The sequence below is a fragment of the Felis catus genome, chromosome F1, assembly GCF_018350175.1.
Source record: "Felis catus isolate Fca126 chromosome F1, F.catus_Fca126_mat1.0, whole genome shotgun sequence".
Classification (NCBI taxonomy): Eukaryota; Metazoa; Chordata; class Mammalia; order Carnivora; family Felidae; genus Felis; species Felis catus.
In genome coordinates this window covers 62,928,619-62,954,870 of record NC_058384.1, presented here as the reverse complement: position 1 = coordinate 62,954,870, position 26,252 = coordinate 62,928,619, and the positions used below count along the sequence as shown (strand labels likewise).

The 26,252-nt window shown below is 49.4% G+C and overlaps 1 protein-coding gene and 1 long non-coding RNA gene across 5 annotated transcripts in view; one reads left to right on the top strand and one right to left on the bottom strand.

Annotated features, from left to right (window-relative positions):
• Positions 1-7,546: 7,546 nt before the first annotated feature.
• LOC111558372 lies at positions 7,547-10,843 on the bottom strand. Of its 2 annotated transcripts, XR_006591872.1 has the most exons (4): positions 9,898-10,843; positions 9,605-9,747; positions 8,750-8,870; positions 7,547-7,795 (listed from the first exon to the last, which is right to left on the bottom strand). It is a non-coding gene; the product is annotated as an uncharacterized LOC111558372 (long non-coding RNA). The 2 variants fall into 2 exon arrangements; XR_006591871.1 differs by lacking the exon at positions 9,605-9,747.
• Positions 9,442-26,252, top strand: part of CF1H1orf226 (chromosome F1 C1orf226 homolog) — a 283,758-nt gene continuing 266,947 nt past the window's right edge. For 2 of the 3 annotated variants that reach the window (XM_045048983.1, XM_045048982.1), the window contains exon 1: positions 9,443-9,685. In XM_045048983.1, the coding sequence (XP_044904918.1) occupies positions 9,581-9,685 (105 nt within the window). In that variant the 5' untranslated portion in view covers positions 9,443-9,580. Of the gene's footprint in view, positions 9,686-26,252 lie in introns of all 3 variants that reach the window. The other variant, XM_045048984.1, reaches the window with a different exon arrangement.

The following is a 26,252-nucleotide window of genomic DNA, read 5'->3' as shown; positions in this document are numbered from 1 at the left end:
TAATTTGGGAAGGGAGAGCAGAGCTCTGCGGACGATTGAACAGGGTTCCCCCGCTGACCACAGAGGCGTCTCGGGGAACCCCACAATGCATCACCTGCAGAGGAGGATGGGGGAGGGGCACTGCTGCCTCAAGTATACCCAGTGACAGCGAGAGTCTGGCCATTTCCTCTGCCTGGAATGCCCTTTTCTGCTCTTGCCCATGGACGTACTACAGTCCTCCAATGCCAGCCTGAAATATTGCCTCCCCCACGGAGCTCTCCCTACGTCGCCTCCCACCTTCCACCACGACGCACCCCTGGCTGCCATACAAAGTGACTTCTCTTACTCCGTTAACTCCTTGATAGGTCAAAGTGAGTTCTTCGAGAAGTGGAAACCTTTTTTTTCTTGCCCCCTAATTAGGCTCCACACCAAATGTGGGGCTTGAACTCATGACCCTGAGATCAAGAGTCACATGCTCTACTGATTGAGCCAGCCAGGGGCCACAGAAGAGGAATCATTTGATCTATTTCCTTCTGCTGATCAGAGCTGTTCACAGCACCCACAGTTAGCGACCAACAATGTCTGTTGAGGGGCGCCTGGGTGGTTGAGTTGGTTAAGCATCCGAAACTTGATCTCGGCTCAGGTTGTGATCTCACGGTTTATGAGTTTGAGCCCCATGTAGGGCTTGGTGCTGACAGCACAGAACCTGCTTGGGATTTTGTCTCTCTCTCTCTCTGCCCCTCCCCGCTTTCTCTCTCTCTTAAAATAAATAAACTTAAAAAAAAATGCCTGTTGAATAAGTGATGTGTCTCACAACGGCACACAGTAGGCACTCAGTAAATGCATACTGAATGAAACAACATCCATCTCCAACAGCCAGGAAATGTAAGAGCCTTTTTTCCCTGCCCTCGATGTTCAGATGGAAATCATTTTCATCTAATCCTTCAAGCTCTAAAATCTGTCAAAACTCCCAAGAAAATAACCATAAAAATTGTCTCCAGAGGAACCTGAAACCGCACAGAGTACGTGTTCCATTAGAACAAGTGATTAACCAGAACTTTTCTGCTCATCAGTAGAACAATGACAGATACTCGCAGGAGTGACCCTGCGGTTCCACAAGAAACCCAAATACCTTAAGGAAGTGTTAACAACGTCTTCAGGAACGCGCTTTTTAAAAACCATTAAATTTGTTTGGTGTTTATTTATTTTTGAGAGAGACAGAGTGCAAGTGGGGAAGGAACAGAAAGAGTGGGAGACACAGAATCCCAAGCAGGCTCCAGGCTCTGAGCTGTCAGCACAGACCCGGATGGTGGGGCTCGAACTCAGGAGCCGTGAGATCATGACCTGAGCTAAACTCGGCTGCTCAACCCACTGAGCTACCCAGGCACCCCTAAAAACCCTCTTAAGAGGTACAATTCAGGGGCGCCTGGCTGGCTCAGTCAGAAGGGCGTGCGACTCTTGATCTCGGAGTCATGAGTTTGAGCCCCACATTGAGTGTGGAGATTACTACCACTATGAAATAAAATGTACGATTCAGTGGCATTAAGCACATTCCCACTGGTGTACCAGCACCACCACTGGCCATCTCCAGAACTTTTTCATCATCCCAAACAGAAACTCTACCTACTAGACCACGAGTCCCCGTCCGCACCCCTCCCCTGAGCCCCTGGTAACCTCGATTCTACTCCCTGTCTCTACTGTGTAAATGCAATCACACATATTTGTCCTTTCATGACTGGCTGACCGTAGCACGTGTCCGAATTTCATTTCTTTTAAGGCCGAATAATATCCATTGTACGTATCGACCACGTTTTGCCCACCCATTCATCTGTTGATGGACCCTGGGGTTGTCTCTGCCTTTGGGCTATGGTGACTAATACTGCCAGGAACACAGGTGTACAAATATCTGTTCAGAAATGTGCTTTGTATCAGAGTCTTTTTGTCCTTGGTAAAATCCTATATCCATGGTAACTTCCCACTAACCAGAAAATGGGACTCGTTAGAATAGTCCGTTCCCCCGTTAGGCTTTGTAAGGACTTCCTGGAACATGTGTTAGAAGCGCCGTGGGCAGTGATGGGGTCTGTCTCACGGATGGACACGGGCCACAGGAGGCAGATGACCGGGCACCAGCAGTGTGCCCGGCACGCGGTGTGGACAACCAGGTCTGCGTCAGGCAATCCCATCCCACACCCACCTTCTCCCCCACCCCGTCAGTGTCCCAACGATTAGACGGGCAGCTTTTCTAGAGAGGTAAGAAGTCGGGGAACATTTGTTCTGAATTAAGCTTGGCTGCAGTTAAAGTGTTATCACGTACGTAAAGCTCAAATTACAGAGGCCACCTTGGGCCAGGGAATGGCACAGAGACCGGCTGCTCAGAGACCTGGAAATTTCTGAGGCCCCTCCAGCACTGTTTCAGGGAAAATGTTCAGAGTGGTGTGGAGGGGGGCCAGCTGGTGATGTCAAGGGATTTATAGAGGAGATTTCAAGACCTTTTAAGGGAATGAGGCAGTTGCTGACGACTGGGAAACGCTAACTGGGAACCACTAACGCCGCCGTCCCCGGATAAGTCCTCAACCCTTATTTTGCTACTTATGCTGAAACGCTTGCGATGTTTAAAGAACATCTTGTGCCACTCCCTTTACATGTGCTTCAAAAGACAACATTAAGTTCTGGGGAGGGGGGGCGGTTAGGGGGATCAGAGTCTAGGGTAACTGAGACTGAGCTCTCAGAAGACATAAAGCCCAAAGTGGGTGATCCGGGACCTGGGAGGGAAAATTAAATGCCCAAACACACCTGGGTGCATTGCACATCTGTATTTTCCTTTCTTTCTCATTTTTTTTTTTTTTTTTAAACCACACTAGTCGGGGGTCTGGAGGAAACTTTATTTTTGTAAGCAGTTATAAAAGCTGCTTAGCAGCTTTGCACCTCCAAAGAGAGATCTGAAAATAAAATATTTACTTAACATCGGGGCACCTGGGTGGCTTAGTCGGTTGAGCGTCTGACTTCGGCTCAGGTTTGTGGGTTAGAGCCCTGTGTTGGGTTTGGGCTCTGTGCTGACAACTCAGAGCCTGGAGCCTGCTTCGGATTCTGTGTCTCCCTCTCTCTGTCCCTCCCCTTCTCGTGCTCTGTCTGTCTGTCTGTCTCTCTCTCTCTCAAAAATAAACATTACCAAAAATTTTGAAAACATTTATTTACTTACATTGCATTTCCAAGTGTTTCCATACTCTTCCCCAATGGTCAGGGTCCCCCCCCCCCCCCCCCCAATGGTTTCTTATCTTAAGAATGTGGGTTTTATAAAGAGGAACCAAGATCGATTACAGCGACAGAGTAGATTTAGTGGAACAGATAAGCTCCAATTTGAACAGCTGGGCTTACTTTGTTGTTTTAAATAGATAACGAAGGAAAATAGTCCCAGAGTTAGGAGCAGGGATCTAAGTTTGGAGGAATGATGGTGAAAGGCCTAAAACCAACTTTGAGCGGACTAGAAAATTCTCCCTGCCATCAAGGAACACCAAGACAAAGGAATAGACCACGCGGAACCAAGCAGAGGACCCTACAGAATACTCAATGCCACCCAATGACAAGGCCCAAGGCCCAAGTGGAATGGAAGGATTAGGAAGCATCTGGAAGTGAGCCGCGCGGAAGTACTTTGGGGGCCGCCACACTGAGGGGTGACCGATTGCCGCTCTGTTTCCTTTTATTTCTGGGTGCGGAAGAACTCACTCCTGCGATCTGGAAAAATCCAATCATCTGCTTTAGCGCCAGACATTTTTTTCAATTGTAGCGCCAATAAAAGGGTCAGGGAACATACGTTTTCTTTTCCTTTTCTGAAGGGCGGGCCGGGGGGTGCTCTTTCTGAATTAGCACCCGGGGTCCCATCCCAGTTCAGATGTTTCCCACGGGGGAGGAGCGCAATCCTGGAAGCCTGCGTGTGGAAGGCGCCTGCGCGCTGCTTCCAGACTCTGCTTGCCTGCATCACCCCCAACGGCCCTCTCGGCTCCATCCATCTTGCGGGATTCTCCCTCCGGGGAGCTTGTCTCCTCACTGACTCCGGAAGACCCTTTGTAGATCAGTGTCACTGCAGGCCCAGTCTCCACGTCTTCTGCGCTCCTTCTGTGTTCTTGAATTCTTTCCCTATTTCAGACCGGGCTCAAGCCTCATCTTCCTGAAGCCTTCCCTTCCCTCCCATGACCCTTCGAGACGACGCCTCTCCTATGCTTAGATCACCCTCCTGCCCTTAAAAGTATCTCATTACGGTGTATCCATACCTCTCTTACAACCCGCCGCCTCTCCGCCCATAGAAACTATTGTTAGATTTTGTTAAATATGATTTTATTGCCTTTGATCAAAAGGCTTTGTGGCGACAAGGTGTGGCATTAATAAATATTTCTCTCCTGAGATACTAAGCAGGGCCAAGAAACAAGGCTGTTAACTTGAATCTGAATTCAAAAAGCAAGCAATGGTCCCATAGTCAGGGAGAGCTTAGAAGAATCTCCATGAGAAAGGACGGGCAGACCCAGCACGGCACTCAGCCCTCACGTCCTTGGAGTCAAAATTCAGTAGGCCCTGCTCCCTTCTCCAGATCTCATTCCACAAGTCTTCCAAGAGAAAGAAGGCAGTTAGGCCTCTTCCAGAACCTCCCAGAATGTCTCAAACCTTCAATACGGTTTGTTTCTTGCCTCTCGGGTCCAGGGAGATGGGTGGGGAAAGTGCTGGAGAAGGCCAGAAGGTGGGGGGCGGGGCGGGGGGTGTAGGCTCCTTGCTAATCGTGTCTTCCCACCGTGTTCCTCTGCGGGGGGGGGGGGGGGGGGGGGGGAAGGGGGGAGGCACCAGCACCAGCCTCCCCGTGGAAGTCGATTTGAAAGAGTACTTAATTTATAAAAACGTAATATACATAATTGTGTGCACAGAGAGGCTTACCTTTAAAAGAAATAAATGGGAAATGTGACCTGCCCTTGGTATAGGGGCCTAGGTCACAGGAGTCAGTTTCAGTTAAGGGGGAAAGATGATGCAGGCCAGCATCAGAAAATGTGATACATGTAGGGTAAGCTTTTTTATAGGGCAAACAACCCAAATTAATGCTTATGTAATAAAAGATCATAATAAACCATTGGATTAGACACCACTAGTGATAGAAGGATTTTTTTTTTGGCAGAAAAATTACTTAATATTTTTATTGTCACCTTTTAAAACGGGCTGATGATTAGGATGCCTGAGTGACCCAGTTGGTTAAGCGTCTGACTCCTGGTTTTGGCTCAGGTCATGATCTCACGGTTTCATGAGTTTGAGTCCTGTGTCAAGCTCACTTGGGATTCTCTGTCTCTCCCTCTCTTTCTGCCCCTCCCCCACTTGCACCGTCTCTGTCTCTTTCAAAATAAATTAACTTAAAAAAAAATCCAGCTTAAAATGGCCTGATGAGCAGGTGATAGATAGCACAGTGTGATAGAACACTGGACCAGATATTTTTTTTTAAAAACCAGGTCTCTCATCCTGCCTTTGCCATTCATTAACTGACATCTTAGGCAATATGGGTCTCCGTTTCTCTGCTATCAAATGAGACTAAAAGGATCTTCAAGTAATGGCTTTTCCAGCTTGAAAATCTTATGCTAAGATTATTTCATCATGTATACATCATAGGCCCACCCTAGGTATCTTTGCAAGTTCTTTATGTGAAACTTTCATTTGCTATTTATCAGGAATAAATTCACTACTCTATAAAGTAAAAACAAAAAAAACAAAAAAAAAACCAAACCACAACAAAAAACAACAACTCTCCAGTCCTTTGTTTCAGTAGATTTGAGCTCAGATTGAGTTCTGAACCGTGAGTTCTGAGTTCTCTCCCCTATTGCAATAGCCTTGAATAAAACCTTCCTTATCAATTGAGGAAAAAAGAAGGGGGGGGGGGCTAATGATTTCTAGCTCTCTATGCCCCAGGAGACACTGTCGGGTTAAAAACAATAGCATGAAAAAAGAACCTTTTGAAGCTAAGTGTTACCTAATAGGAGGAAATCATTCTGTGTTCTTAACATTTTATATTATTTATGCAAAGATTTGATGAGTTCTATTCAGGTGTGCATCTGAGCAGTATTAGGCAAGCTGATACAATCTTTATTCTTTGTTGGTTAAACTCACAGAAGGATTCCCAGGACCTATTGCTCTATGACCTACCCTTCCCTCTCTCAGCCTCAGTTTCCTCATCTGTAAAATGGGTATACTGATCATACTTATCCCGTATGGCCAAGTGAGACAATGCACAGGAAGTGCATTGTAAAGCAGGTATTTTACGACCAAAAGCAAATCAATTTTCTCAGTTCCAAATATGTGTTACGGTTTGCTGTCAGTTTACTTATAACCCATCATCGTGTGATGAAAAGATTACTGAGGTAGGAGCTGTAGCTTACAGGGAGGACTAGGCAAACTACTTCATCTCCCTGGGTTTCTGTTTCTTTCCAACAGAGGAGCTGAATTAGAGGACCCCCTAGTAACTTCCACTTCTAAAGGGATTTAGGAATTTTTAAAAACACTTTTAAACAAAGTTTTAATAAAATTTAACATAGCAAGTATTATACGCTTAAGCAATTTACATCTTAATTAAATGTACTTCAGATTAAAATTGTGTTAAGCAGTTTTTAAATACAGAAGGATACGGAGAGTGATAAAACTTGATTCATTTAAAAAATAGATTTCGAAATGCTGTGGGAAATTCAATCATGTTTAAAGGTGCAAAAACAAGATTGAAATCACTGCTAAAAAATAAGGAAATTTACTTTGGACGCCCATTGTTTCTGGAAGAAGGGTGTTTTCATGCCTGTGTGGCTCTGACGTATTAAATGGAGGCCAAAACAGAGAACAGGCCTCTCCTGTTTGCACCATTGCTTCTAACTGAAATGGACCGAATACAGCTTAGCAACAATACACATCTAAATAAAACGCGGACCCTGAATTTGACGGGCGTCTCATTTGCAATAAAGAAGACTTTCATGGCAATCCAGGCCATGATGGAAACACCTTGTGACATAGAATCGGATTTAAATTCTGGCTCCTTTCCTTTCTAAGTGTGTGACCTTGGGTACGTTCATAACCTCTCTGTGCCTCAGTTTCTTCATAAATGGGATGAACCTTAGGAGTGTTTTAAATATTAAATGAGATAATATACGTAAAGCTCTAAGAATAATGCCTGACACATAGAAAAAGCTCAATGCATGTTAGCTACAGTGATTGATTCCATACATAACTACTAGAGGTCTATCTACTATGTAGTGGTCACTGTATTAGGGACCTGAAATATCTTTGGGGCTTCAGCTTTTTTGTGTCTGGTCTACAATGTGTTACAGAGTTAGACAGGAAATTCCAAAAATTCAGCCAGTCCAATGGGACCCAAGTAAATCTAGAAAGAAGGCCCTTCGGAGTCAAAAGACTTCAAATTCAGGAGGGAAAAGGAGATGTAAGTGAGGTAGTTGCTTAGGGTCTTGCCTTGAAGTGGTCGAGTTCTGATGCCAGCTTTTAGAGAGCACATTATGATGCATGTTAAAACCACCATGACATTCAAAGAGTCAGACATGCCCGATTAGATTTTCATGTTCTGTATTTATAAAAATGTTAGAGGTGCATTTCCTCAGTGCAAATGATTTTTTGGCTCTTACTAATATTTATGTCTGTAGTAAAGTCTATACAGCATAAAGTAGGTGATGAATTTGTTCTAGTCATCAGTTTGCCTTTATTTAAGGGGATGTCTCAGAAGATGCTGCATCTTGGCCAGGAATTTCAGCAGATTGGAAGCAGGCAACATATAGGAAAGGACAATTGTACTTTAGCACTAGGAGACAAAATGAGAAATACAATTATGGCAGTAATGCATTCTCTTATATAAATTTATCATGGAAATCGTCTAGGAAGCTATGCCTTTTGCAAGCCACATTGTGTTGCTTTGTGGTGATTCCCAGCCTTGCCTCTATGACAGTCAGTGTTGTTTGGTTTGGGAGTTGTCTCGGGTGGATGTGTCCACAGGGCACCAAAAGCAGGATTCAGATGATGAGTTCAACCATCATTCCTCCTCCTACAGAGGAGCTGACCATTTGGTCTCAGTGATCTTAGGCTGGACTGGCTTTGGCACCAGCTTTTGGGAGGTAATAATTTGAAGGCACGGTGATCATAGCTTTCATGGACCACGACCTATAATGCTTCACAGGTAATCCTATGACCCCCTCATTTGCACATTGCGCATAGCAGAAGCTCTTGATGTAAAGGAAAGAAGTAAATGGGTCTCTTCTTAACAACAGGCAAATAGACTGAAGTATTTGCCAAAGTGGAAAGAACAGTCAGAAATAACTTGGGGGGCGGGGCGCTTGGGTGGCTCAGTCCATTGAGCGGTTGAGCACCCAACTTTGGCTCAGATCATGATCTTGCTGTTCATGAGTGTGAGCCCCACATCCGGCTCTGTGCTGACAGCTCAGAACCTGGAGCCTGCTTGGGATTCTGTGTCTCCCTCTCTCTCTGCCCCTCTCCAGCTCGTGCTCTCTGTCTCAAAAATAAATAAATGTTTAAAAAAAAAAAAAAAGAAAGAACTTGGAAGTTCACCTTATCCATACCCAGTTACAGAAGGTTTAATTAAGAAAAACAAAAACGTTGAGGATTCTCTTGTCTTTAGTATTCCTTTTTTGGCCTACCCCATTTCCACGGGCTGATGGCTTTTTAATATTACAACCATTCTAAAAGGCACTCCCCCCCCCCCCCCCGCCCCCAAGCCTGTATGACAGAAGTCACAAATCACCGCTCAAAGGAAGAAAAGGCTCCTGCGATGGGCCCCCAGTGAGCACAGTCTTGATTCTCCAGGAAAAGGGAACTCTCCGAATTCACGATTTGCACAGATCTGGGCCAGGACTGGGGCCTTCCTGGTAGAACATAAACACACGACCGTAAACACCGCCCCTCCCCCCCCCTCCCAAAAACAAAAACAAAACATCCAGGGCGCTGCTACCGCGTCTAACCCTCAGCAGCCCGGCCCCGAACGTGACCGTAAAAACAGCAGCGCGCTCGGGAGCAGGGCGCAGCTCGCGGGCCGGGCCGCAGGGCTCGCGGGCCGGGCAGGGCAGGCGCGGCGCTCCCGAGGACTTTCACCTGCTCGGCGGGCGGGCGGCGCGGGGCGGGCGCGGGGCGGGGCCTGGGCGCCCGCGGGAGGAGCCGGCCGGGGCCCGCCCCGCAGGAGGAGCCGCTCGCTGGCGGCCGATCCGGCGTCTCCGTGACAGGCACCCCGCTCCGCCGCCACCGCCGCCGCCGCCGCCGCCGCCGCCGCCGCCTTTTCTTCCTCGTCCGGGGCAGCCGCCGCGCCGGGTCCCGCTTCGGGCCGCGCGCCCACCGCTCCCCTCCCCCGGCCCGCCGCCTCCCGCCCGCTCCCGCCGCCGCCGCCGCCCTCCTCGCCCGCAGAAATCGCGCGGCCACAGCGCCGCCCGCAGCCGCGCCGCCCGCTGCCGCCCGGCCCTCGGCGCCGCTCGGGTCCCGGCTCCCGCGGCCGCCGCGCGCCCCTCCCCTCCGCTCCCCTGCCCGGTCTGGCCGGCCCCTTCCCGCTGCCGCCTCTGGAGGAGCCGGTCCACCGCGGGTCACCATGCCCAGCAAAACCAAGTACAACCTTGTGGACGATGGGCACGACCTGCGGATCCCCTTGCACAACGAAGACGCCTTCCAGCACGGCATCTGCTTCGAGGCCAAGGTGAGGGGTCCCGGGGGGAGGGGGCGCTGCCCGGGAGGGGGCACGTCCGAGCGGACGCGGGGCTGGCGGGGGGCCTTAATGTTAGGGAGGTGACTTCCCTTGTCGGGACTGAATTCCCCGGGCTCCTGCCCAGAACTGCTACAGAGCAGCTGCGAAGTTTGGGCGGAATGGCTTCGCCCCCTCCTCCCACCTGCAGACTCCCCCATCCTCACCTCCCGGGACTGCTCGACTTGCCGATCCCTCCTTCCGCGGAGGAGAAGCCGGCGGGGGAGCGCAGCCAGGTCCCCTGGTTCTTTAGAATCGCTTTAGGGAAGCTCTGGTGTTATTTACCTGCTGGGATCCCTTGGGAGAGGTGTTTTCAGGAAGGTCTTTTAAAAGGGGAATGCCTGCTTCCTGATCGAGGAAAATAATACCGGAGTGGTTTTTTTTGTGTGTGTGTGTGTGTTTTTGTTTTTTAAATTCCAGGTAACCGGGTCCAAGTGTCAGTCACTTCTTAAATGCTTGATTTGCCACGACTCCTTTGCAAGTGCCAGTCATTGAAGGGGGGAGGGGTGAAAGCTGCCCATTTGCTAGTTTTGTGGCGTAATGTTAAGTTTCAGCAGCCAGCAGGGAACCGCTGCTCAAGAATTTAGCGGGGATGACTGGAATTTTCAGGGCCGAGGCCGGAGCCCCAGCAGGTCGGTCCTTCGGGGAGGGGGCGGGGCGCGAGCCTCGGGACTGGACCAGTAGGTGCGGGATAAAGGCTGGCCCCCTGGGATGCACTTCCCCGGGGTGAGGCGTTCTGGTTTCTGCGATCCCAGCTGGGGCTCCCGCTGCCCATCACTTGGGAAGAGTGCTTCTGCTTTCTTTATGCCGCCCGCCCCCAAAGGTCCAGGGTTTCTCAGTGTGCCTGCCACTGATAAGTGACGGAGAGTACTGCCCCTCCGAGTGGGTTGTTTTTTAGGTTCTTGCTGGTTTTGGAAAGACAGTACTTCCGATGTGGAGGCAGTTTTACTCTTCGTTCCCTTTTTTTCCTTGATGACTTCGTGGATGCAGGGTGTGATTTCCGGCAAGGATGACTCTGTCAGGTGGCTTTTTCCTTCAATTTGTAAAACATCTTTGGAGTGTCTGATAGGCGCCCCATGCAGTCAGTTATCTTTAGATTTTTTTCCTTCTCCTGGAGATGTGTGACTTGGTGAATCTTAACCTTTTTTTTTTTTTAATCCCCCCGAATAACCTTCGCCCAGCCATATTTGCCGCACTAGGACACCCCCTGCCCCCCACCGCCCGCCCCCCCCCCCCCCCCCCCCCCCCCCCCCCCCCCCGTCAAACCCTGCACAGCTGAACTGCTGGGTATGGCTGGGACCAGAGTGGGGCTGTGGCCGAGATCTTATCTTGCTTCTCCCGGAATAGACCTGGTTGGTCTAAGATGGGGTGTTTGGGTTAATTTTCGTCGAGGCCTGTTGCTTTGGTGAGCAAGTTTTTCACGTTAAAGTATGAAATTTTCATCACGGTCATCACTCAGTTTTCTTGGATGTATTGAAACTGGGGAATTGGCTTCGCCTTGTGTGGCTCACCAGTGCCCCACAAGAATCAGGGCAAGAACGGGGATCAGAATTAAAGTGTTCTAAAAACCTTTTTATTCAACATAAATAAACAAGTACATAAAGTAAATCCTTTTTGTTCTTTTCTCAGTCTCTGCCTTTGGTCCCAACTGGGTCTCAGAACCCGGTATGCGTCAGAATCACCAGGTGAGGGGACTGAAAAGTCTGATTCTTGCCACCCCCCCCCCAAGTCTAATTTGCTACATCTGGGGAGTTGGGGAGCCTGGGACTGTGTACCTTTAATGAGCATTCCAGGTGATTTAATGCAAGTGACTGGGACCAGACTTTGAGAAGCATGGGGCTTGAGGCTGGCCTCCAGCTTGCTGGATCTTACCTTCGCTTTCCCCATATGCAGTTTTTTTTTTTCCTAAGCGAACGCCTGGGGGCTGCATGACGTAGTGCCGATCGTTAGCAACTTCCCTGGGTTCACACGCAGTGGTGCTTGATTAGAGGGGGTTTCACAGTTGGTCCAGGCGGTGTTCCCAATGCGGACCTGAGACCTAGGGGACCAAGGAGGCCTGCTCTGAGTTCTGCAAGGTAGAGGAGCGAGGGCGGGGCTCAGAGCTGGGTCTTAACCCCCAGCCCTTTGTAATTGACGCTGGACGCCAGTACCGTCAGACCCCGTCAGTCTAGACCTGGGTAGAGGTGGAAGCGGAAGCTTTTCTGTCCCATGGGCTAGCGCCGCCTCTGGTTGGTTTCCGCCTCCCAACAGAGCAGTGTCTGTGGGCCTGCGTGGTCCCTGGGATTTCAGGGTTAAATCCACACCACATTTGTCTCTTGTTTTGGAAAATCACAGGCTGTAAAATGTAAATGTATTCTTGCTGCCTTGTCAGATACCCTTGGAAAATGAGCCCATGTCTTTCTGTCCCAAGGGCTGGCAGCTTTTCAGAATCAACACTGGGTGAAGTGACTGTTTGGATGGATGCCGCTCATTTTCAGGGTTCTGCAGAGATTTGAAAGGTTGCGGCTGGGGCTGGAGGGCGTCTGGGAGTCAGAGGGTCTGGGCACTTACACACAACATCGTGCGTTTAATTATTAAGCGGAATCGTGTAATTCTTACCCCTTCCCTAGAGGTGGGTCTCCTCATGTCTTATGAATGAGGATCTAGGCTCAGGGAGGTTGTTGCCTGCTTTGGTGCACACAGCTGTGGATGGCAAAGCCAGCATTTCAACCTGGGAACTTTGGCTTCAGACTCCCAAAGGTATTGCTTATTTAGTCATTTTTATGGAGTGTTCACTCTATGCCGGGCAGTGGCCTCATTCACAGCTCACTGGTGGGGCATCCTCAGGCTGCTGGCCTCTTGGACTCTGATGTAGGAATTACTTAAATTTTTAATGCTGGGCTGTTTCCAGATGTCCCCGTGGACTGGTAGTGGCTCCTGAGGGATCACCTGCGTTCCGTGTTCAGCATGGGTGCCTCGCCCATTGATCATTGCTGGTGGGTGGGTGGTAAAAATCTCACTCGGCTTGAATGCTTGTATGGCCCTTCTGTACCAGCCTCTCCCTTTCCCGGGGTGTCTTCCTGGGGGCCAGTGCCATCTCCTGACTCTCTCCCCTTGCCGGGCGAGGAGGAGACTGCTAATGGTTTTGGCCCAAAGAACAATACAAGTGTTACTAACATAGTTATGCCTTCCATTTGTAGGTGATTTTTGATTTGCATGGGACTTTCCCATACAAAGAGTTTTCTTCACGTAGAGACAGAAACATTGGTTTTATCTCCATTTCTCAAATGAAAAAAAAATTGGGGATCAGAGGGATTAACTCGTCTATAGTCACAGAACTGCTAAGACAATATGATTAGAGCTGGTATTTAGTGAGCACTTACTATGAGCCATGTAGCTGTCCCCTCTATTAACCATCCAGTACTTTTGTCTCCTGGTCCACGCTTCCTTCCGATGCTGAAGTAGTTGCCCCTCTATATCCACAGCGCTGATGGCCTCGCCCGTTGTCACAACTGGGTAGCACTTTAGCGCCACCTGCAACAACCTTCTCATTTTACAGATGAGGAAATTGCAGTCCAGGGGGAAGTCACTGGCCCAGGGTCACCTGGCTAGATGCGCACGGGAACCAGGACTCTGGCCTAGTTTCCTGGCTTCAAGTTAGTTTCAGGAATCTGTTGCCACTTGACAAACTACCTGAAAACTCAGTGGCTTAAAACAGTATCTGTTTAATTGGCTCATGATTCGTGGGCCAGGAATTCAGGCAGGACTTGGCTGGGCCGTTCTTATGTTGACTGGCTCACTCATTTGGCTTCATGGCTGGGCTGGGCTGGAAGGTCCTAGAAGGTATCACTCACATGGCTGGTCCTCCACGTGATGGTTCTCCCCAGTGGGTAGCTTGGATGTCCTCACAGCCTGATGGTGCTTGTATTTGTCAGCTGGCTTCCAAGAGACAGTGTTCCAAGCAGGGAAGGTAGAAGCTCTTAAGGCCGGGCCTCCAAAGTTACAGAGGGTCGTTTTTGTATCCTGTTGGTCAAATCAGGCCATAGGCTGGCTCAGATTCAAGGGGAGAAATGGACTTCATTCTTGGGGGGGTATTAAGGTCACATCGCAGGGGTGCCCATGGGGCGGGAGAGATTGCCGAAGCTGTCTTTGGGTCATGGTCTGCCACAAAACTTTGTGTTCTTTTCCCTCTGCATACACCTTCTCCAGTGTTCTGAGTGTTGAGGACCTTGTCTCCTGCTTCTGTGTATAGCCCCCTTCCCCCGCATCAGGAACCTACATAGCAATAATAAATCTTTTGTCAAGTGCAAGAAATGTCCAGTTGTAGAAAGTCTGAAAGCAGTAGGTATATATTGTCACCCAGCGGAGTGATTTTGCAGTTTGGGAGCTCTTGGTCAAATCTGAACTCAATTCTGTGGCCCTGTTTCCTTCCCTCCTTGCTAAATGGCTTCACTGGCTGGTGTTTTCCATGATGCGGATTTTAGAGATGCCGGTAACTCTGAACAGCATGCTGTTGGGAGGGCTTCCAGATTAGGACATAACGTTATTGGCTCGCCATAAAAGGGGTGTTCTGACTCACCCTTGAGCCTGCAGCGTGGTAAAGGCTCCCATCGACTTCACTATATCCTGGGTGTGTGAACTCTGCCTCCAGGGTCCTGTTTTTCTAGGGTTCTGGACCAGTGGGGATCCAGATGCAGGGCCTGCTGTATACACGAATACCATCATGGCTTATTTCACCTTCTTGTGTATTTGCCCAGATGCTTTCAAACTGATTGTTATCTTTTTTTTTTTTTTTTTAAACTAAGTTGACCTCCAAGATGGGGCTTGAACGCACTGCCCCAAGATCAGGAGTCCCATGCTCTACGGATGGAGGCAGCCGGGCGCCCCTCCCGTTGTTATCTTCTCCGACCACTTTTGGGGGGCAGTAAGTCTCAAAGATACAGCGCTGCTCTGAAATGATGCCTTTATTTTTTTTTTTTTTATGCGTCAAGGTGTCCCAGGGCCACAGCTGGCGTTGGGGGATCTGATGGGCAAGTCTATTTCTACCTGGCTGTACATTTCATGAATCGATGGCTTTCGGTCTGGTCTCCTTGGCCCCAAACGTCCCAGTTGTTTTAGTGATGCGAATCGTGCAGCCACACGGAATTTGACCTTTGCCACAGTCATTACCTCCAAGACCCTAATCAGACGCACTGTTTATTATCGCTTACTCATAATGCTGCTACTTCCAAGAACTCAAACTTTCAGAATGCTTTCTTTGACTATAATTATCTGCCTCCTCACAGCCTCATTGCCTCAAGGCTGCTTTTAGCTCCTCAGTGACCTCGCTGTCCTTCTTCCTTCCTCTTTTTGGAAAGTGAGCTTCCTTTCCCCTTGCTTTCTGATAGCTTTATGGAGACATAATTCACACACCACACAATTCACTAACTTAAAATAGACAATTAAGTGGTTTTTAGTATATCCCAGATACGTGTAACCATCACTGTAGTCAATTTTAGAATATTTTCATCACTTCAAAAAGAAACCTCTGGGGGCGCCTGCGTGGCTCAGTCGGTTGAGTGTTCGACTTCGGCTCAGGACATGATCTCACAGTTTGTGAGGTCGAGCCCTGCAGCGGGCTCTGTGCTGACAGCTCACAGCTTGGAGCCTCTTCAGATTCTATGTCTCCCTCTCTCTCCGCCCCTCCCCTGCTTGCACTCCGTCTCTCTCTTTCTCTAAAAAAAAAAAAAAAAAAAAAAAAAGAATAAACAAACAGAAAAGGAACCTATATACCCTCTGGTTATAATCCCCCTACCCCTCCATCCATCCCAGCCCTAAGCAACCATTAATCTACTTTCTGTCTCTAGAAAGGACATTTCGTATCAGTGGGATCATAAAGTATGATTTATGTGTGTGCACATGTGCGCGTGACTGGCATCTTTAACTTAGCATAGTGTTTTCAGTCCACACTGCCTGCGTCAAAGCCTCATTCCTTTTTATGGCTGTATAATATTCCATTGTATGGACATACCACAATTTGTTTATCCATTCATCCATCGACGGACATTAAGGTTGTTTATTTTTTTTTTTAAGCTTATTTATTTTGAGAGAGAGACCGAGAATTCCAAGCTGGCTCCGTGCTGTCAGCGCAGAGCCCATCGTGGGGCGAACCCACGAAACGCGAGATCATGACCTGAGCCGAAATTGAGAGTCGGACGCTTAACTGACTGAGCCACCCAGGTGCCCCAAGGTTGTTTATGCTCTAGCTACTGTGAATACTGCTTCTGTAAACACTGGTGTGCATGTTTCTGTAGGGAGGTATGGCTTCATTTTTTGTGGGTAGATAAGTAGGAGTGGAATTGCTAGATATCGTAGTAGCCAGGTTTAACCATTTGTGGAACTGCCAGGTGGTTTCCAGCATGGCTGCACCTTGGCCACCAGCAGGGTTTTGGTTTCTTTACATCCTCACCGACACTTGTAATTGTCTTTTTGATTCTAGCCGGCCTAGTGGGTGTGAGGCGCTATCTCCTTGTGGCTTTGAGTTGCATCTCCCTGATGAATGATATAGAATACACATTTATTTGGCATTTATATATCTTCTTTGGAGAAACGCCTGTTCCTTTACCCATTTTTTGGGTGGCCTTTTTAAAAAAAAGTTACTGAGTTGCGGGGTGCCTGGGTGGCTCCGTTCGTTGAGCGTCTGACTCTTGATTTTGGCTCAGGTCACGATCCCAGAGTGGGGAGATCAAGCCCTACATCGGGCTCCATGTTGGGTGTAGGAGCCTGCTTGGGATTCTTTCTCTCTCTCCCTCTCTCTCTGCCCCTCCCCACTTGCTCTCTCAAAATAAACTTAAAAAAAAAGAAAAAAGAAATTGTCCTACTGTTACCCTTTTCTGTCTTTGTGCGTCCTGAGTTTTCTTCCTGCTCAGCCCGTCCTCCGTGGTCTGCTCTCTGAGCAGACTCTCCTCTTTGCTGGCTGCTCTTTCTCCTCCCTTGGACCTCTTGTGTGAGGGCTTGATTGCTGTGCGGGTTGGCTCCTGGATCCCTAACTCCAGTCCAGGGTCCGGATCTCCATTTTCTGTTTCCTGCTCGTGGTCTCTGCACCGAGGAACAGGTTGCTGGCTCCTTCCCCTCAACAAGCTGGATAGCAAACCTCTCTGACTTGGGACTTCTGTTAGCGACCCCAGCATGCTGTCGAGCACCCAGGCCTGATACTTGGGAGCACTGCCCGGACCCTGTCATATAACAGGCGAAACTCACTGGCTGTTCACTGGGTCCCTACCGTGGCCAGGCTGTTCTCTCCGCTAGCCTCCACATGAAGTCAGTTGCTGTGTTCTTGAATCTTCTCCGTGACCTCCATCCACGCACCTCCGCCTGTTCCATCCTTTCCCACCTCTGGCCGGTTCACACTCTCACCGCCTCTCCCCGGACTGTTTGAGTAACTTTCTGGAGGCTTCCACTTGATCCTATAAACTTGTGCTCTGGTAATTTTCCCGAAGTATAATTATGTTGTCCCTCCTCCTCCAAAACACGGTGAGTTCCTAGGCCTACTATATTAGGTCCCGATTCTTAGCATGATATTCAGCGCTCTCTGTTTCTGAATAATTCCCTTTATCACCCTGCGCTCTGACCCAATCAGAGCACACCCCGTTCCCTAGGCCCCCTTGTCACGTCCCACCCAGTGTCTCTTGGTGAGGTGGATGTTACCAGCCCCTCCTCTGTGTGGAAGGGACTGACGAGACCCCACGGTGGTGCTGAGCTGCTTGCTGTGATTTTTTTCTCCGCATGTCGTCATCGGGGGCCCTGTCACTCTGCCCCCCGATGCCTGTACCTTCTGCCGTGCTCAGGCAGCGACTTGCATATAGAATGTGCATTTGGAGGGAAGGAACATGATTTCTGGGATGTTCACTACGAGGACTGCCAGGAGGGCCCTGCTGTGAGCCCAAGAAATGCATTTGTCTCAGCTGGCTCCAGTCCCTTCTCAAGCACAGTTCCCGTGCTTTTTGCCTGGGTCCCTGGGGACCTCAGGGCCTCCCCGGCCTCCCAGGACGCATCCGTACTCCCACCTCACAGAGCGGCTTTTCCTCCCAGGGGAAGTGCCGAGTAAGCATTTTTTCCTGCATTAAATGGAATTCCTGTGATGGGCGTGCGGTGGAATTAGAATCTTTGATTACAGAACATATGGCCAGTTTCAGGAATACCTAATTGCCATTTATTAGTAAAAAACATATTTGCAGCCTGTTGTGTTCTCATTAACGAATCGACACCTTTCCCCCCTCATTCACTGTTTTGTTTCCTTTAACTTGCTCTTTGGTAAGTTTGGTGACATGAATTTGGTTGACGTGCGGCATGGCATGGATTCCGGAACCAGACTGTCTTTGGGTTCAGATCCTGGCCCTGTCTTGCTGCGTGACCCCGTGGGAGTTACTTAGCCTCTCTCCTGTGGTGCCCTGGTCTGAACAAAGAGGGTACGAATACGTACCTTCTGGGGTTCACGAGTAAATGAGTTACACGTGGAAGTGAGTTACACGTGGAAACGCCTGGTGCTGTGCCTGGCTCAGGCCCGGCTGCTATTTTTATTGTTACTTCATCCGACAAATTGCACCTTAAATTTCATGTGTGTTTCATCTGGTTGTAATCTGTGGAGTTAGCAGATTCATTCTCTGATAAGTCAGAGGCCTCCTGGTGCACCATCCCCATTCTGCACACGGGGTAAAGATCCAGCCGAGGCGGCCGGAGTGCTTCTCAAAGTTGCAACTCAGGCAGCGTGACTACTTTGTGGGCTTAAAATAGCTGTCAGCCTCCTTGGGAGGGAATAAAGAAGGGTTAACTAGCTCCTGGGGCATGCCCCCATCCCATTTGTTCCAGCCCGTGAGCCTCGTTAGGATTAAAAAATCACAGAATCTCGTTAAGTGCGGTGTGCTGTCTGTCTGCCCTGTCTCTCTCTGAAATTTCTTGGATAAATATTTCTTTAAGCAGGGGTAATCTGAGCAGAAGGAATCTCGCATCATGGGATTAATTAATATCTTGTGATGCTTACATTTCCCTTTTCAATTTTTCTATTCAGCATCATGTTTCCTTTTAAGCACCAGAGCAGCTGGTTTAAAAGTGACTTACAATGGCACTTCCAGCAAGTTCCGTGCCCAGAGTGTCGGAACGCTTTCAGACCCCTACGCCTCTCCCGCTGCGGGCAAGGCGGTTGGTTTGGTGCAGCGCTTCTCGGAGACTTGTGTGTTCTTACACCCTTGTGGTCCATCCATGAGAACTGAGGGCCGTGGCTTCTCCCGCACATACTCTAGAGGCTACAGTGCTTTCCAGGAGACCTGGTGAAATGATCGGCCCTGAGAGGTGAGGGAGACCTGGGACTCCCTACTAAGGGGTGTCCGGGAAGGGGGCACTTGCCACCCAGTGCACCCTGTATGCAGAAGAGTCTGAGCTCCCTTAGCCCGTGCGTGAGCACGTGGGTGGGAAGTGTGTGCTTGCAGAATTGTCCCATGTTCTGTATTCTGGGTGCTGTTCCCTGCTGGCTCTGGGTGTGCATTTCTCATCTCCTGATCTGGGCTATGAGCTGCTCGAGGGCCAAGGGGAGGTTCCCCCTACCTCAGCCTCGTATGGTCCGCATCAGAGAAAGCTAACAGAATCGCCATTATCACGTTAAAAGCACTTGCTGGGTTCCAGGCACTGTTCACATTCTGTGAAATGGTTAATCCTCTCAACAGCTGCCTGAGTTAAGGTTCTCTCACCGACTTTTACAGATGGGGAAGCCGAGGCAGAGAGAGACAGAGTAACTTGCTCAAGGTCCGTAGTTAGTAATGGACAGACCTTCCAGTCAAAGCCAGGCAGTTTGGCCCAAGGCATCTCTGCATATCTTTCAAAATATCAAGAGCTAATATTTGTCAACTACCACCTTCTACCCTTGGTTCTCAGCGTTTTATTTATTTATTTTTAGGTTTTAAAGGTGTTCTTTTGAAGTAATCTCTACACCCAGTGTGAGATTCGAACTCACAACCCCGCGATCGAGAGTCACATGCTCTCCCGACCGAGCCAGCCAGGCGCTCCTCTCGGCCTTTTACGTATGTTAACTAACTTAATCTTTACAGTGGCCCCGTGAGGCTAGGTGCTATTGTACCCGTTTTGCAGATGAGGAAACTGAGGCACATCTTTCTAGGTTAGGTTGAATGGGCAAATGGTCATTAAAGGTGGTGGTCTTCTTGCCTGTGGCCCAGGGACTGGTCTGCTGTGTGCCAGCAGGTGGTGGGCCATCTGCCGAGACCGCTCTTGTGGGCCGTGTGGCTGAGCTCTAGACAGGGACCTGAGGCATTAGTGAGAGGGATAGCAGTTGAGGGGAGAGGAGCTTTGGGGGCCCTTCCTTCCTGGAGAGGGGTGTTATTTGCTGGGCTCTTGCCACGCACTTCCTGTCTAGCGATGGGTTCCTCTCCCCCCCACCCCCCTTACCACACCTCTTCCTCCCAGCAACTTCCACGCCCCCTTCCCTGCCTTTTCCTGCGTTTCTGAGGCCCCCCCCACCCCCACCCAGGAGACTACAAATGCTGGAATGGAAAACTTCAGCCTGGGAGCTGCTGTTGCCCTGGCTTGGAAATCTCCGTGCACAACAGAGAAGCCCCTGAGTTGTGTCTTTTTGTTCTCTCTTGATTATAAACTCTTCCCTTTTTGTTTTGGTCCCTTTGGACGGGGAGAGGCGCTCATGTGGAAGCATTTCTTTTTCTGCCAAGAGGAAGATCAATGTCTCCCAGGGGCCAAGTGACAGGCAACATAATCTCTCACTCCCGTGCTGTTTCCACATAAACACACACAACCTGGACCTGGGCTGTAGCTAGCTCTCTCTGCAAACCGGCCCTCGCTGTGCGTGGATTTTCTTTTATTAAAAAAAAAAAATTTTTTTTTTTAATGTTGTTATTTATTTTTTGAGACACAGAGAGACAGAGCATGAGCAGGGGAGGGGCAGAGAGAGAGGGGGACACAGAATCCGAAGCAGGCTCCAGGCTCTGAGCTGGCAGCACCGAGCCCGACGCGGGGCTCGAACTCACAAACCGTGAGCTCATGACCTGAGCTGAAGTCGAGCGCTTAACCCACTGAGCCACCCAGGCGCCCCTGGATTTTCTTTTTTTTTTTTCAATGTGGCCGCCCAGGTGAAGCGCGTTATGTCCCGGGCGCCCGTACCCAAAGTGTGATGGAAACTACTTCTGGACTCAAGGTTATTGAAATGCGACTCTGTCCTCCTCCCGGCCCAGAATTTTGCAGCGTCTTTCAATGAGGAGAATCACCTGCAGATTCCTTTGATTAGTGAAAGCAGCTGTTCTCAAACTTTGGCGTCTCTCGGAATCATCTGGAAACGAATAAAAATACGGAGGCCCAGGCTTGTTGCAGTAGTGAGAGGGCCTGACCTCTGTCTTGATCATGTTTCCCAGGCAATGCTGACAGACGCCCTGGGTCTGAAACATCGTCGCTCATTGGGGAGGTAAAGAAGGAAAAAAAAAAAAAAAAAAGACTGATGACTGGGGGCTCCCAGCGATTTAAATCCAGCTCATACAGGAGCCCCCGGGTGGCTCAGTCGGTTAAGCGTCCAACTTTGGCTCAGGTCATGATCTCGCGGTTCATGAGTTCGAGCCCCGCGTCCGGCTCTGTGGTGACAGCTCGGAGCCTGGAGCCTGCTTCGGATTCTGTGTCTCCCACGCTCTCTGCCCCTCCCCTGCTCAGACTCTGTCTCTGTCTCGAAAATAAATAGACATTAAAAAAAATAAATCCAGCTAGTACAGGGTTGTAGCCTGGGAGTTGCAGTTTTTATGTCCTTGGTTTCTTTGCTGAGACTTTTTTTTTTTTGGTCTCCAGCACATTAAATGAAGGCTGCCTTAAAATTTTTTGTCAGGTAATTCTAATATGTCTGTCCTCTTGTGTCGGCATCTTTTGATTGTCTTTTCTCATTCATGTTGAGGTTTTCCCGGTTCCCAGAATGATGAATGATGTTTGATTGAAAGCCGGACGCTTTGGGTATTATGTTATGAGATTCTGGATCTTAATTAAATCTTCTGTTTCAGCGAGGCTCCTCTGTCCTTGGCGGGGAGTGCTGCCTCATTACTGTCAGGTGGAGGCAGAAGTCTAGAGTCTTCTCCTGGGCCTCGGCTGATCCCACACTGGAGGCGGGCAGGAGGGCCTCACCTGCCTCGCTTATGGGGCCTCCGCTGACGCTCTGCCTTTTTTAAAAAAATTTTTTTAATGTATATTTTTGACAGCATGAGCGGGGGAGGGGCAGAGAGAGAGGGAGACCCAGAATCCAAAGCTGGCTCCAGGCTCTGAGTTGTCAGCACAGAGCCCGACGCGGGGCTTGAACTCACAGACCGCAAGATCATGACCTGAGCCGAAGTCGGATGCTCAACCGACTGAGCCACCCAGGCACCCCTGATGCTCTGCCTTTTTTAACTGCTGGGCGGTGGTGAAAGTTCTGGACTCTCCCCTAGGCCTCCTCTGCCCCCCAGCAAGGAGGGGAGGAGGCTGTGTTGCCCCCGTGGCCCAGCTTCCCTTCAGCCTTCCCTGATAGCCCTGGAGGAAGGTAAGGGTGCAGGCGTCTCCATACAGCCTGGTGAAGGCCGAAGTCGGGTTTCTGGACCCCGCAGGTAGGAGTGAGGGTGGGAGGTACAGTTTTCTTGTATGGCGTTGGGCTGGAGTAAAGCTGTTGTCTGTCTTGTGACGCTGCCCCTGTCCTGGTCCTTTGGCTGGAGAAAGCAGTCTCTTCTTAGACCTTTCTTTTTCTTATAAGTTTATTATTATTTAGTAATTTGTACACCCAACGTGGGGCTCGAACTCACAACCTTGAGATCAAGGGTCGCATGCTGTTCTGACTGAGCCAGGTGCCCCCGGACTTTTTAAATTGTCTTTTGGCGTTTCTGGGTCTCTGGCTTCTCCAGCAACCGGTCTGAGATGTGTGAGGCAGAAGGAAGACCCAGGGAAGCCAGGTGCCACGTTGTGCCTTGGGTGCTCAGGTCCTTGGCTGGCTGGCCTTCTTTCCATCTCTCCAAGTCCTCTTCTGCTTGTTTTATGTATAATGGCTGGAGTTTGCTGGTTATTAGCAGGAGGAATAGAGAAAAGTTTGTCTCCTCCATGTTTCTGGAAATAGGAGTTTTGCACATTTGGAACTTTAAAAGATGAATAGGGATGCCTGGATGTTTCAGTCGGGTAAACGACTGATGCTTGATTTTGGCTCAGGTCATGATCTCCTGGTTCATGGGTTCGAGTCCTGCATTGGGCTCCATGCGGATAGTGCAGAGCCTGCTGGGGATTCGCTCTCTCCTCCTCTCTGTCCCTCTCCTGCTAGCTGTTTGCTAGCTCTCTCTCTCTCTCTCTCTCTCTCTCTCTCAAAATTAAGAAAAACCAAAAAGATGAATGGATGACGAAGTTGTGTGTGTGTGTGTGTGTGTGTGTGTGTGTGTGTGTACATGGACACATATGGTGGAATATTAACTCAGCTATAAAAAAGGGATGAGATCTTGTCCTTTGTGACAACATGGACGTGGAGGGTATTGTGCTGAGTTAGACAGATGCCATGTGATTTCACTTATATGTGGAATCTGGAAAAGAACACAACACGTAGCTTCATAAATGCAGAGAACAAACTGGCGATTGCCATATGGGAGGTAGAGGTGGGTGGGTGAAACAGGTGATGGGGATTAAGATGTACAAACTTCTAGTTACAAAAAATAAGTCAGAGCTGAGCAGTGCGGCAGAGGGAACACAGTCAATGGTATTGTGATAAAGTTGCATGGTGATTAGATGGTGAACACACTTGTCCTGGTGAGCATGGGGTATGGAATTGTCGAAACAACTTGCACGCCTGGAACTATAACCCTGTCAGACGTCAGTAAAGCTCCCGAGGTGATTGTGATCAAATCAAGACGCACAATTGAGAATCTCAGGGTCAGCGCTGGAGCAGGCCAAGGCAGTTTGGGTGGAAAGACCAGAAAGACCTGGGCTCTTCCCCAAGTGGTGGTCTTTATGAATCATCGTGTCCTCCCTCCCAAGTCCTTATAGTACTTAGATTCACTCTCCTTCCATAGATTTATTTTTTCCCCTCTGTTTAGCCCTTTGTGAACCTAACTTGGGCTCCCTAAATACATGCTCCTAAATGCAGATGTAGAAATTGATCCGGTCCTATAGGAAGTATTTATTGTGCTTCTGTCTTTGGGGCACAGTGCTTGGTGTGGAGGTCAGAGAGTCAGAAGGCCAGATGGTGACTTAGGGGAAATCCATGTAGATGGGGAGGTCTGGGTAGATGGAAAGACAGGTGTAATGGCAGGATTATGTATTGAGCACATACTGTGTGCTGGGTATTCTACAAGCTGTTTTCTAAGCTTTCTCATTTAATCCTTTGAACTACACTGCATGATAGACGTTTTCTTCTCCCTTTTACCGTGGAGGTTTTGAAGGCTCGGTATTAGGTGACTTGTCCAAGGTCGCTGGCTCCATGTCCAAATCTGAGACAAAATTGGACCACGAATTTGCTAAAACAAGGCCTTGCTTTTTCCAAAGGAATGTTCCACTGAGGTTTCCTCATGAGCTGTGGGTTCTGCTGTGTTGGGGGAGAGCTTATCTGTTTATATTCTTACCCAGGACAGTTTTCAGAGGCAGCTGTGAGTGGCTTGGTCTGTGACTTTGGAAGGGGTCTTGCAGGGGCGTTAAATGACTCTTAATTTCGGGTCAGGTCATTATCTCGCGGTTGGTGAGAGGGAACCCCGTGTCGGGCTGTGTGCTGATAGCGCGGAGCCTTCTTGGGGATCTCTCGCTCCCTTGTCTGTCTCTCCCCTGCTTTCATGTGTGTGCTCTCTCCCTCTCTCAAAATAAATATTAAAAAAAAAATGTCACGATACTAGTTCTGTGAGGAGTGGGTTGTGGCAGGGGGTGGGTGGGTTATAATGGACCAGAGAGTGGCTCATCACGTACTCGAGATGAGAGCTGGTAGTGGCTGGAACGAGGGCGCGTGGTCCACTCCGGAAGTTGCCAAGAGGCGCAAGGCATCTTTCGGTTTGGAACGACCACGTGTGAAAGCGATGAAGGGAAGGGGCAGATTTTAGGTAAGTGCAGGGAAGGGTGGTCCTGTGGTTGGGGTAGGGGAGAGGAGGGTTTATATGGTAGGGTTTAGTATTTTTTTTCTTTTTTTAAAGAGACAAAAAAAAAAAAAAAAAAAAGGAAAGGAAAAAATGACTGAGGTAGGAAGACCTATATCCCAGGAGGCTTGAGCAATGTGGCTTAATCTTGTAAACATTGGGGAGCAAAAAATATTTTTAGGGGATGAGCTGTGTACCTGTGTGTATATGTATGCACACACAGGTGTCCTGTGTTAGGACGAGGAAAGGGATGAGAGCTGTTTGTAAAAATTGCAGTGAGGGCCATTGCTAAAGCCCGGGTGTAGGACCTGGACCAGGATGACTAAGGGGGGGGAGGCACGTGGAAATGAAGGGATAGATGTAGGAGAAACTACAAAGACAACATCTATTGTGTCCTCTGGGCCAGTCCATGTTTGGGAAGGAGAATCGGAAAAGATGCAGAGTTAAATAGTCTGAACTTGGATCGGATCGTTACAACTCACATGACAAAGCTTTGGATGCCACCTGTTTGCAGGATCCTCTAATACCTGAACTGCATGAGCTGGAAAGGTGGTTTAAGGTACCTCCTCTCTGTATCTGGTCCTAAGCTGGTCGCCAGGGGTTAGGCCCTTAGCTGCCCGATGTCCTCGGGTCCCGTGTGGCATTCTCTACTTCTTAGAGCAGTTCCTGATCTCTTTCACTACCTCCGAATTGAGGGAGCACGTTGTCAGGCTGTAGAGACTTGGCACCTGAAGGTCTGTTGAGGCAAAGCGATGAGCACGAGACCGAGGCCGTACGAGCCCCTTGTGACATGCGGGGAAACGCTGAGTGGGATGCTCGCAAGGGCTGTAAAAACACGGCCCCTGGACAGTCTGCCATCGCAGCAAAGGGGCGGCCCTTTCTTCCCGCCAGCCTTTTCTTGGGAGTGGAAGTTGCTGAAACATGAGAAGTTCAGACAGGGATTGTGTAAGTCTCTGGTGACAAGTCTGTAATGGGTTCCCGAGGCTAATTAGGTTGTTAGGGGTATTAGCAACTCCCCTTGTGTCCCTAAGGCTTTCTGTTAATACCACTGCCTGTCCTGCAAGGACTTCTGCCTTCTATGGCCTCCCCCACCCCCCATGGTACCCACTGGGGGGGGGGCGTGCGATCCTGAAACGAGCACCATATTTGATTTGCTTCTGACGCATTGCAGGTGCACCACTGATCGTGACCAGATGCATGAAGCCAACACCATTGGGTTTGCCCGGCTCTGCTCCCCCTTACCTTTCCCTGGAAGCCCGTGTCTGGCGTGGGGTCCCTAGTGTGACTCTTGCTGCCAGTAACTCTTCTTTGGCCCGGCCCAGCTGCCGTCTGGGTTGTGTTGGTTTTTGCACAGAGAATGTGCTGCTTTGGCTTTGCCCTCTCAGCCTTTCTTTCCCTTTCAAGATGCTGCAGATCTCTATGGTACGAGACTCCTTTTTCTTCCGCTG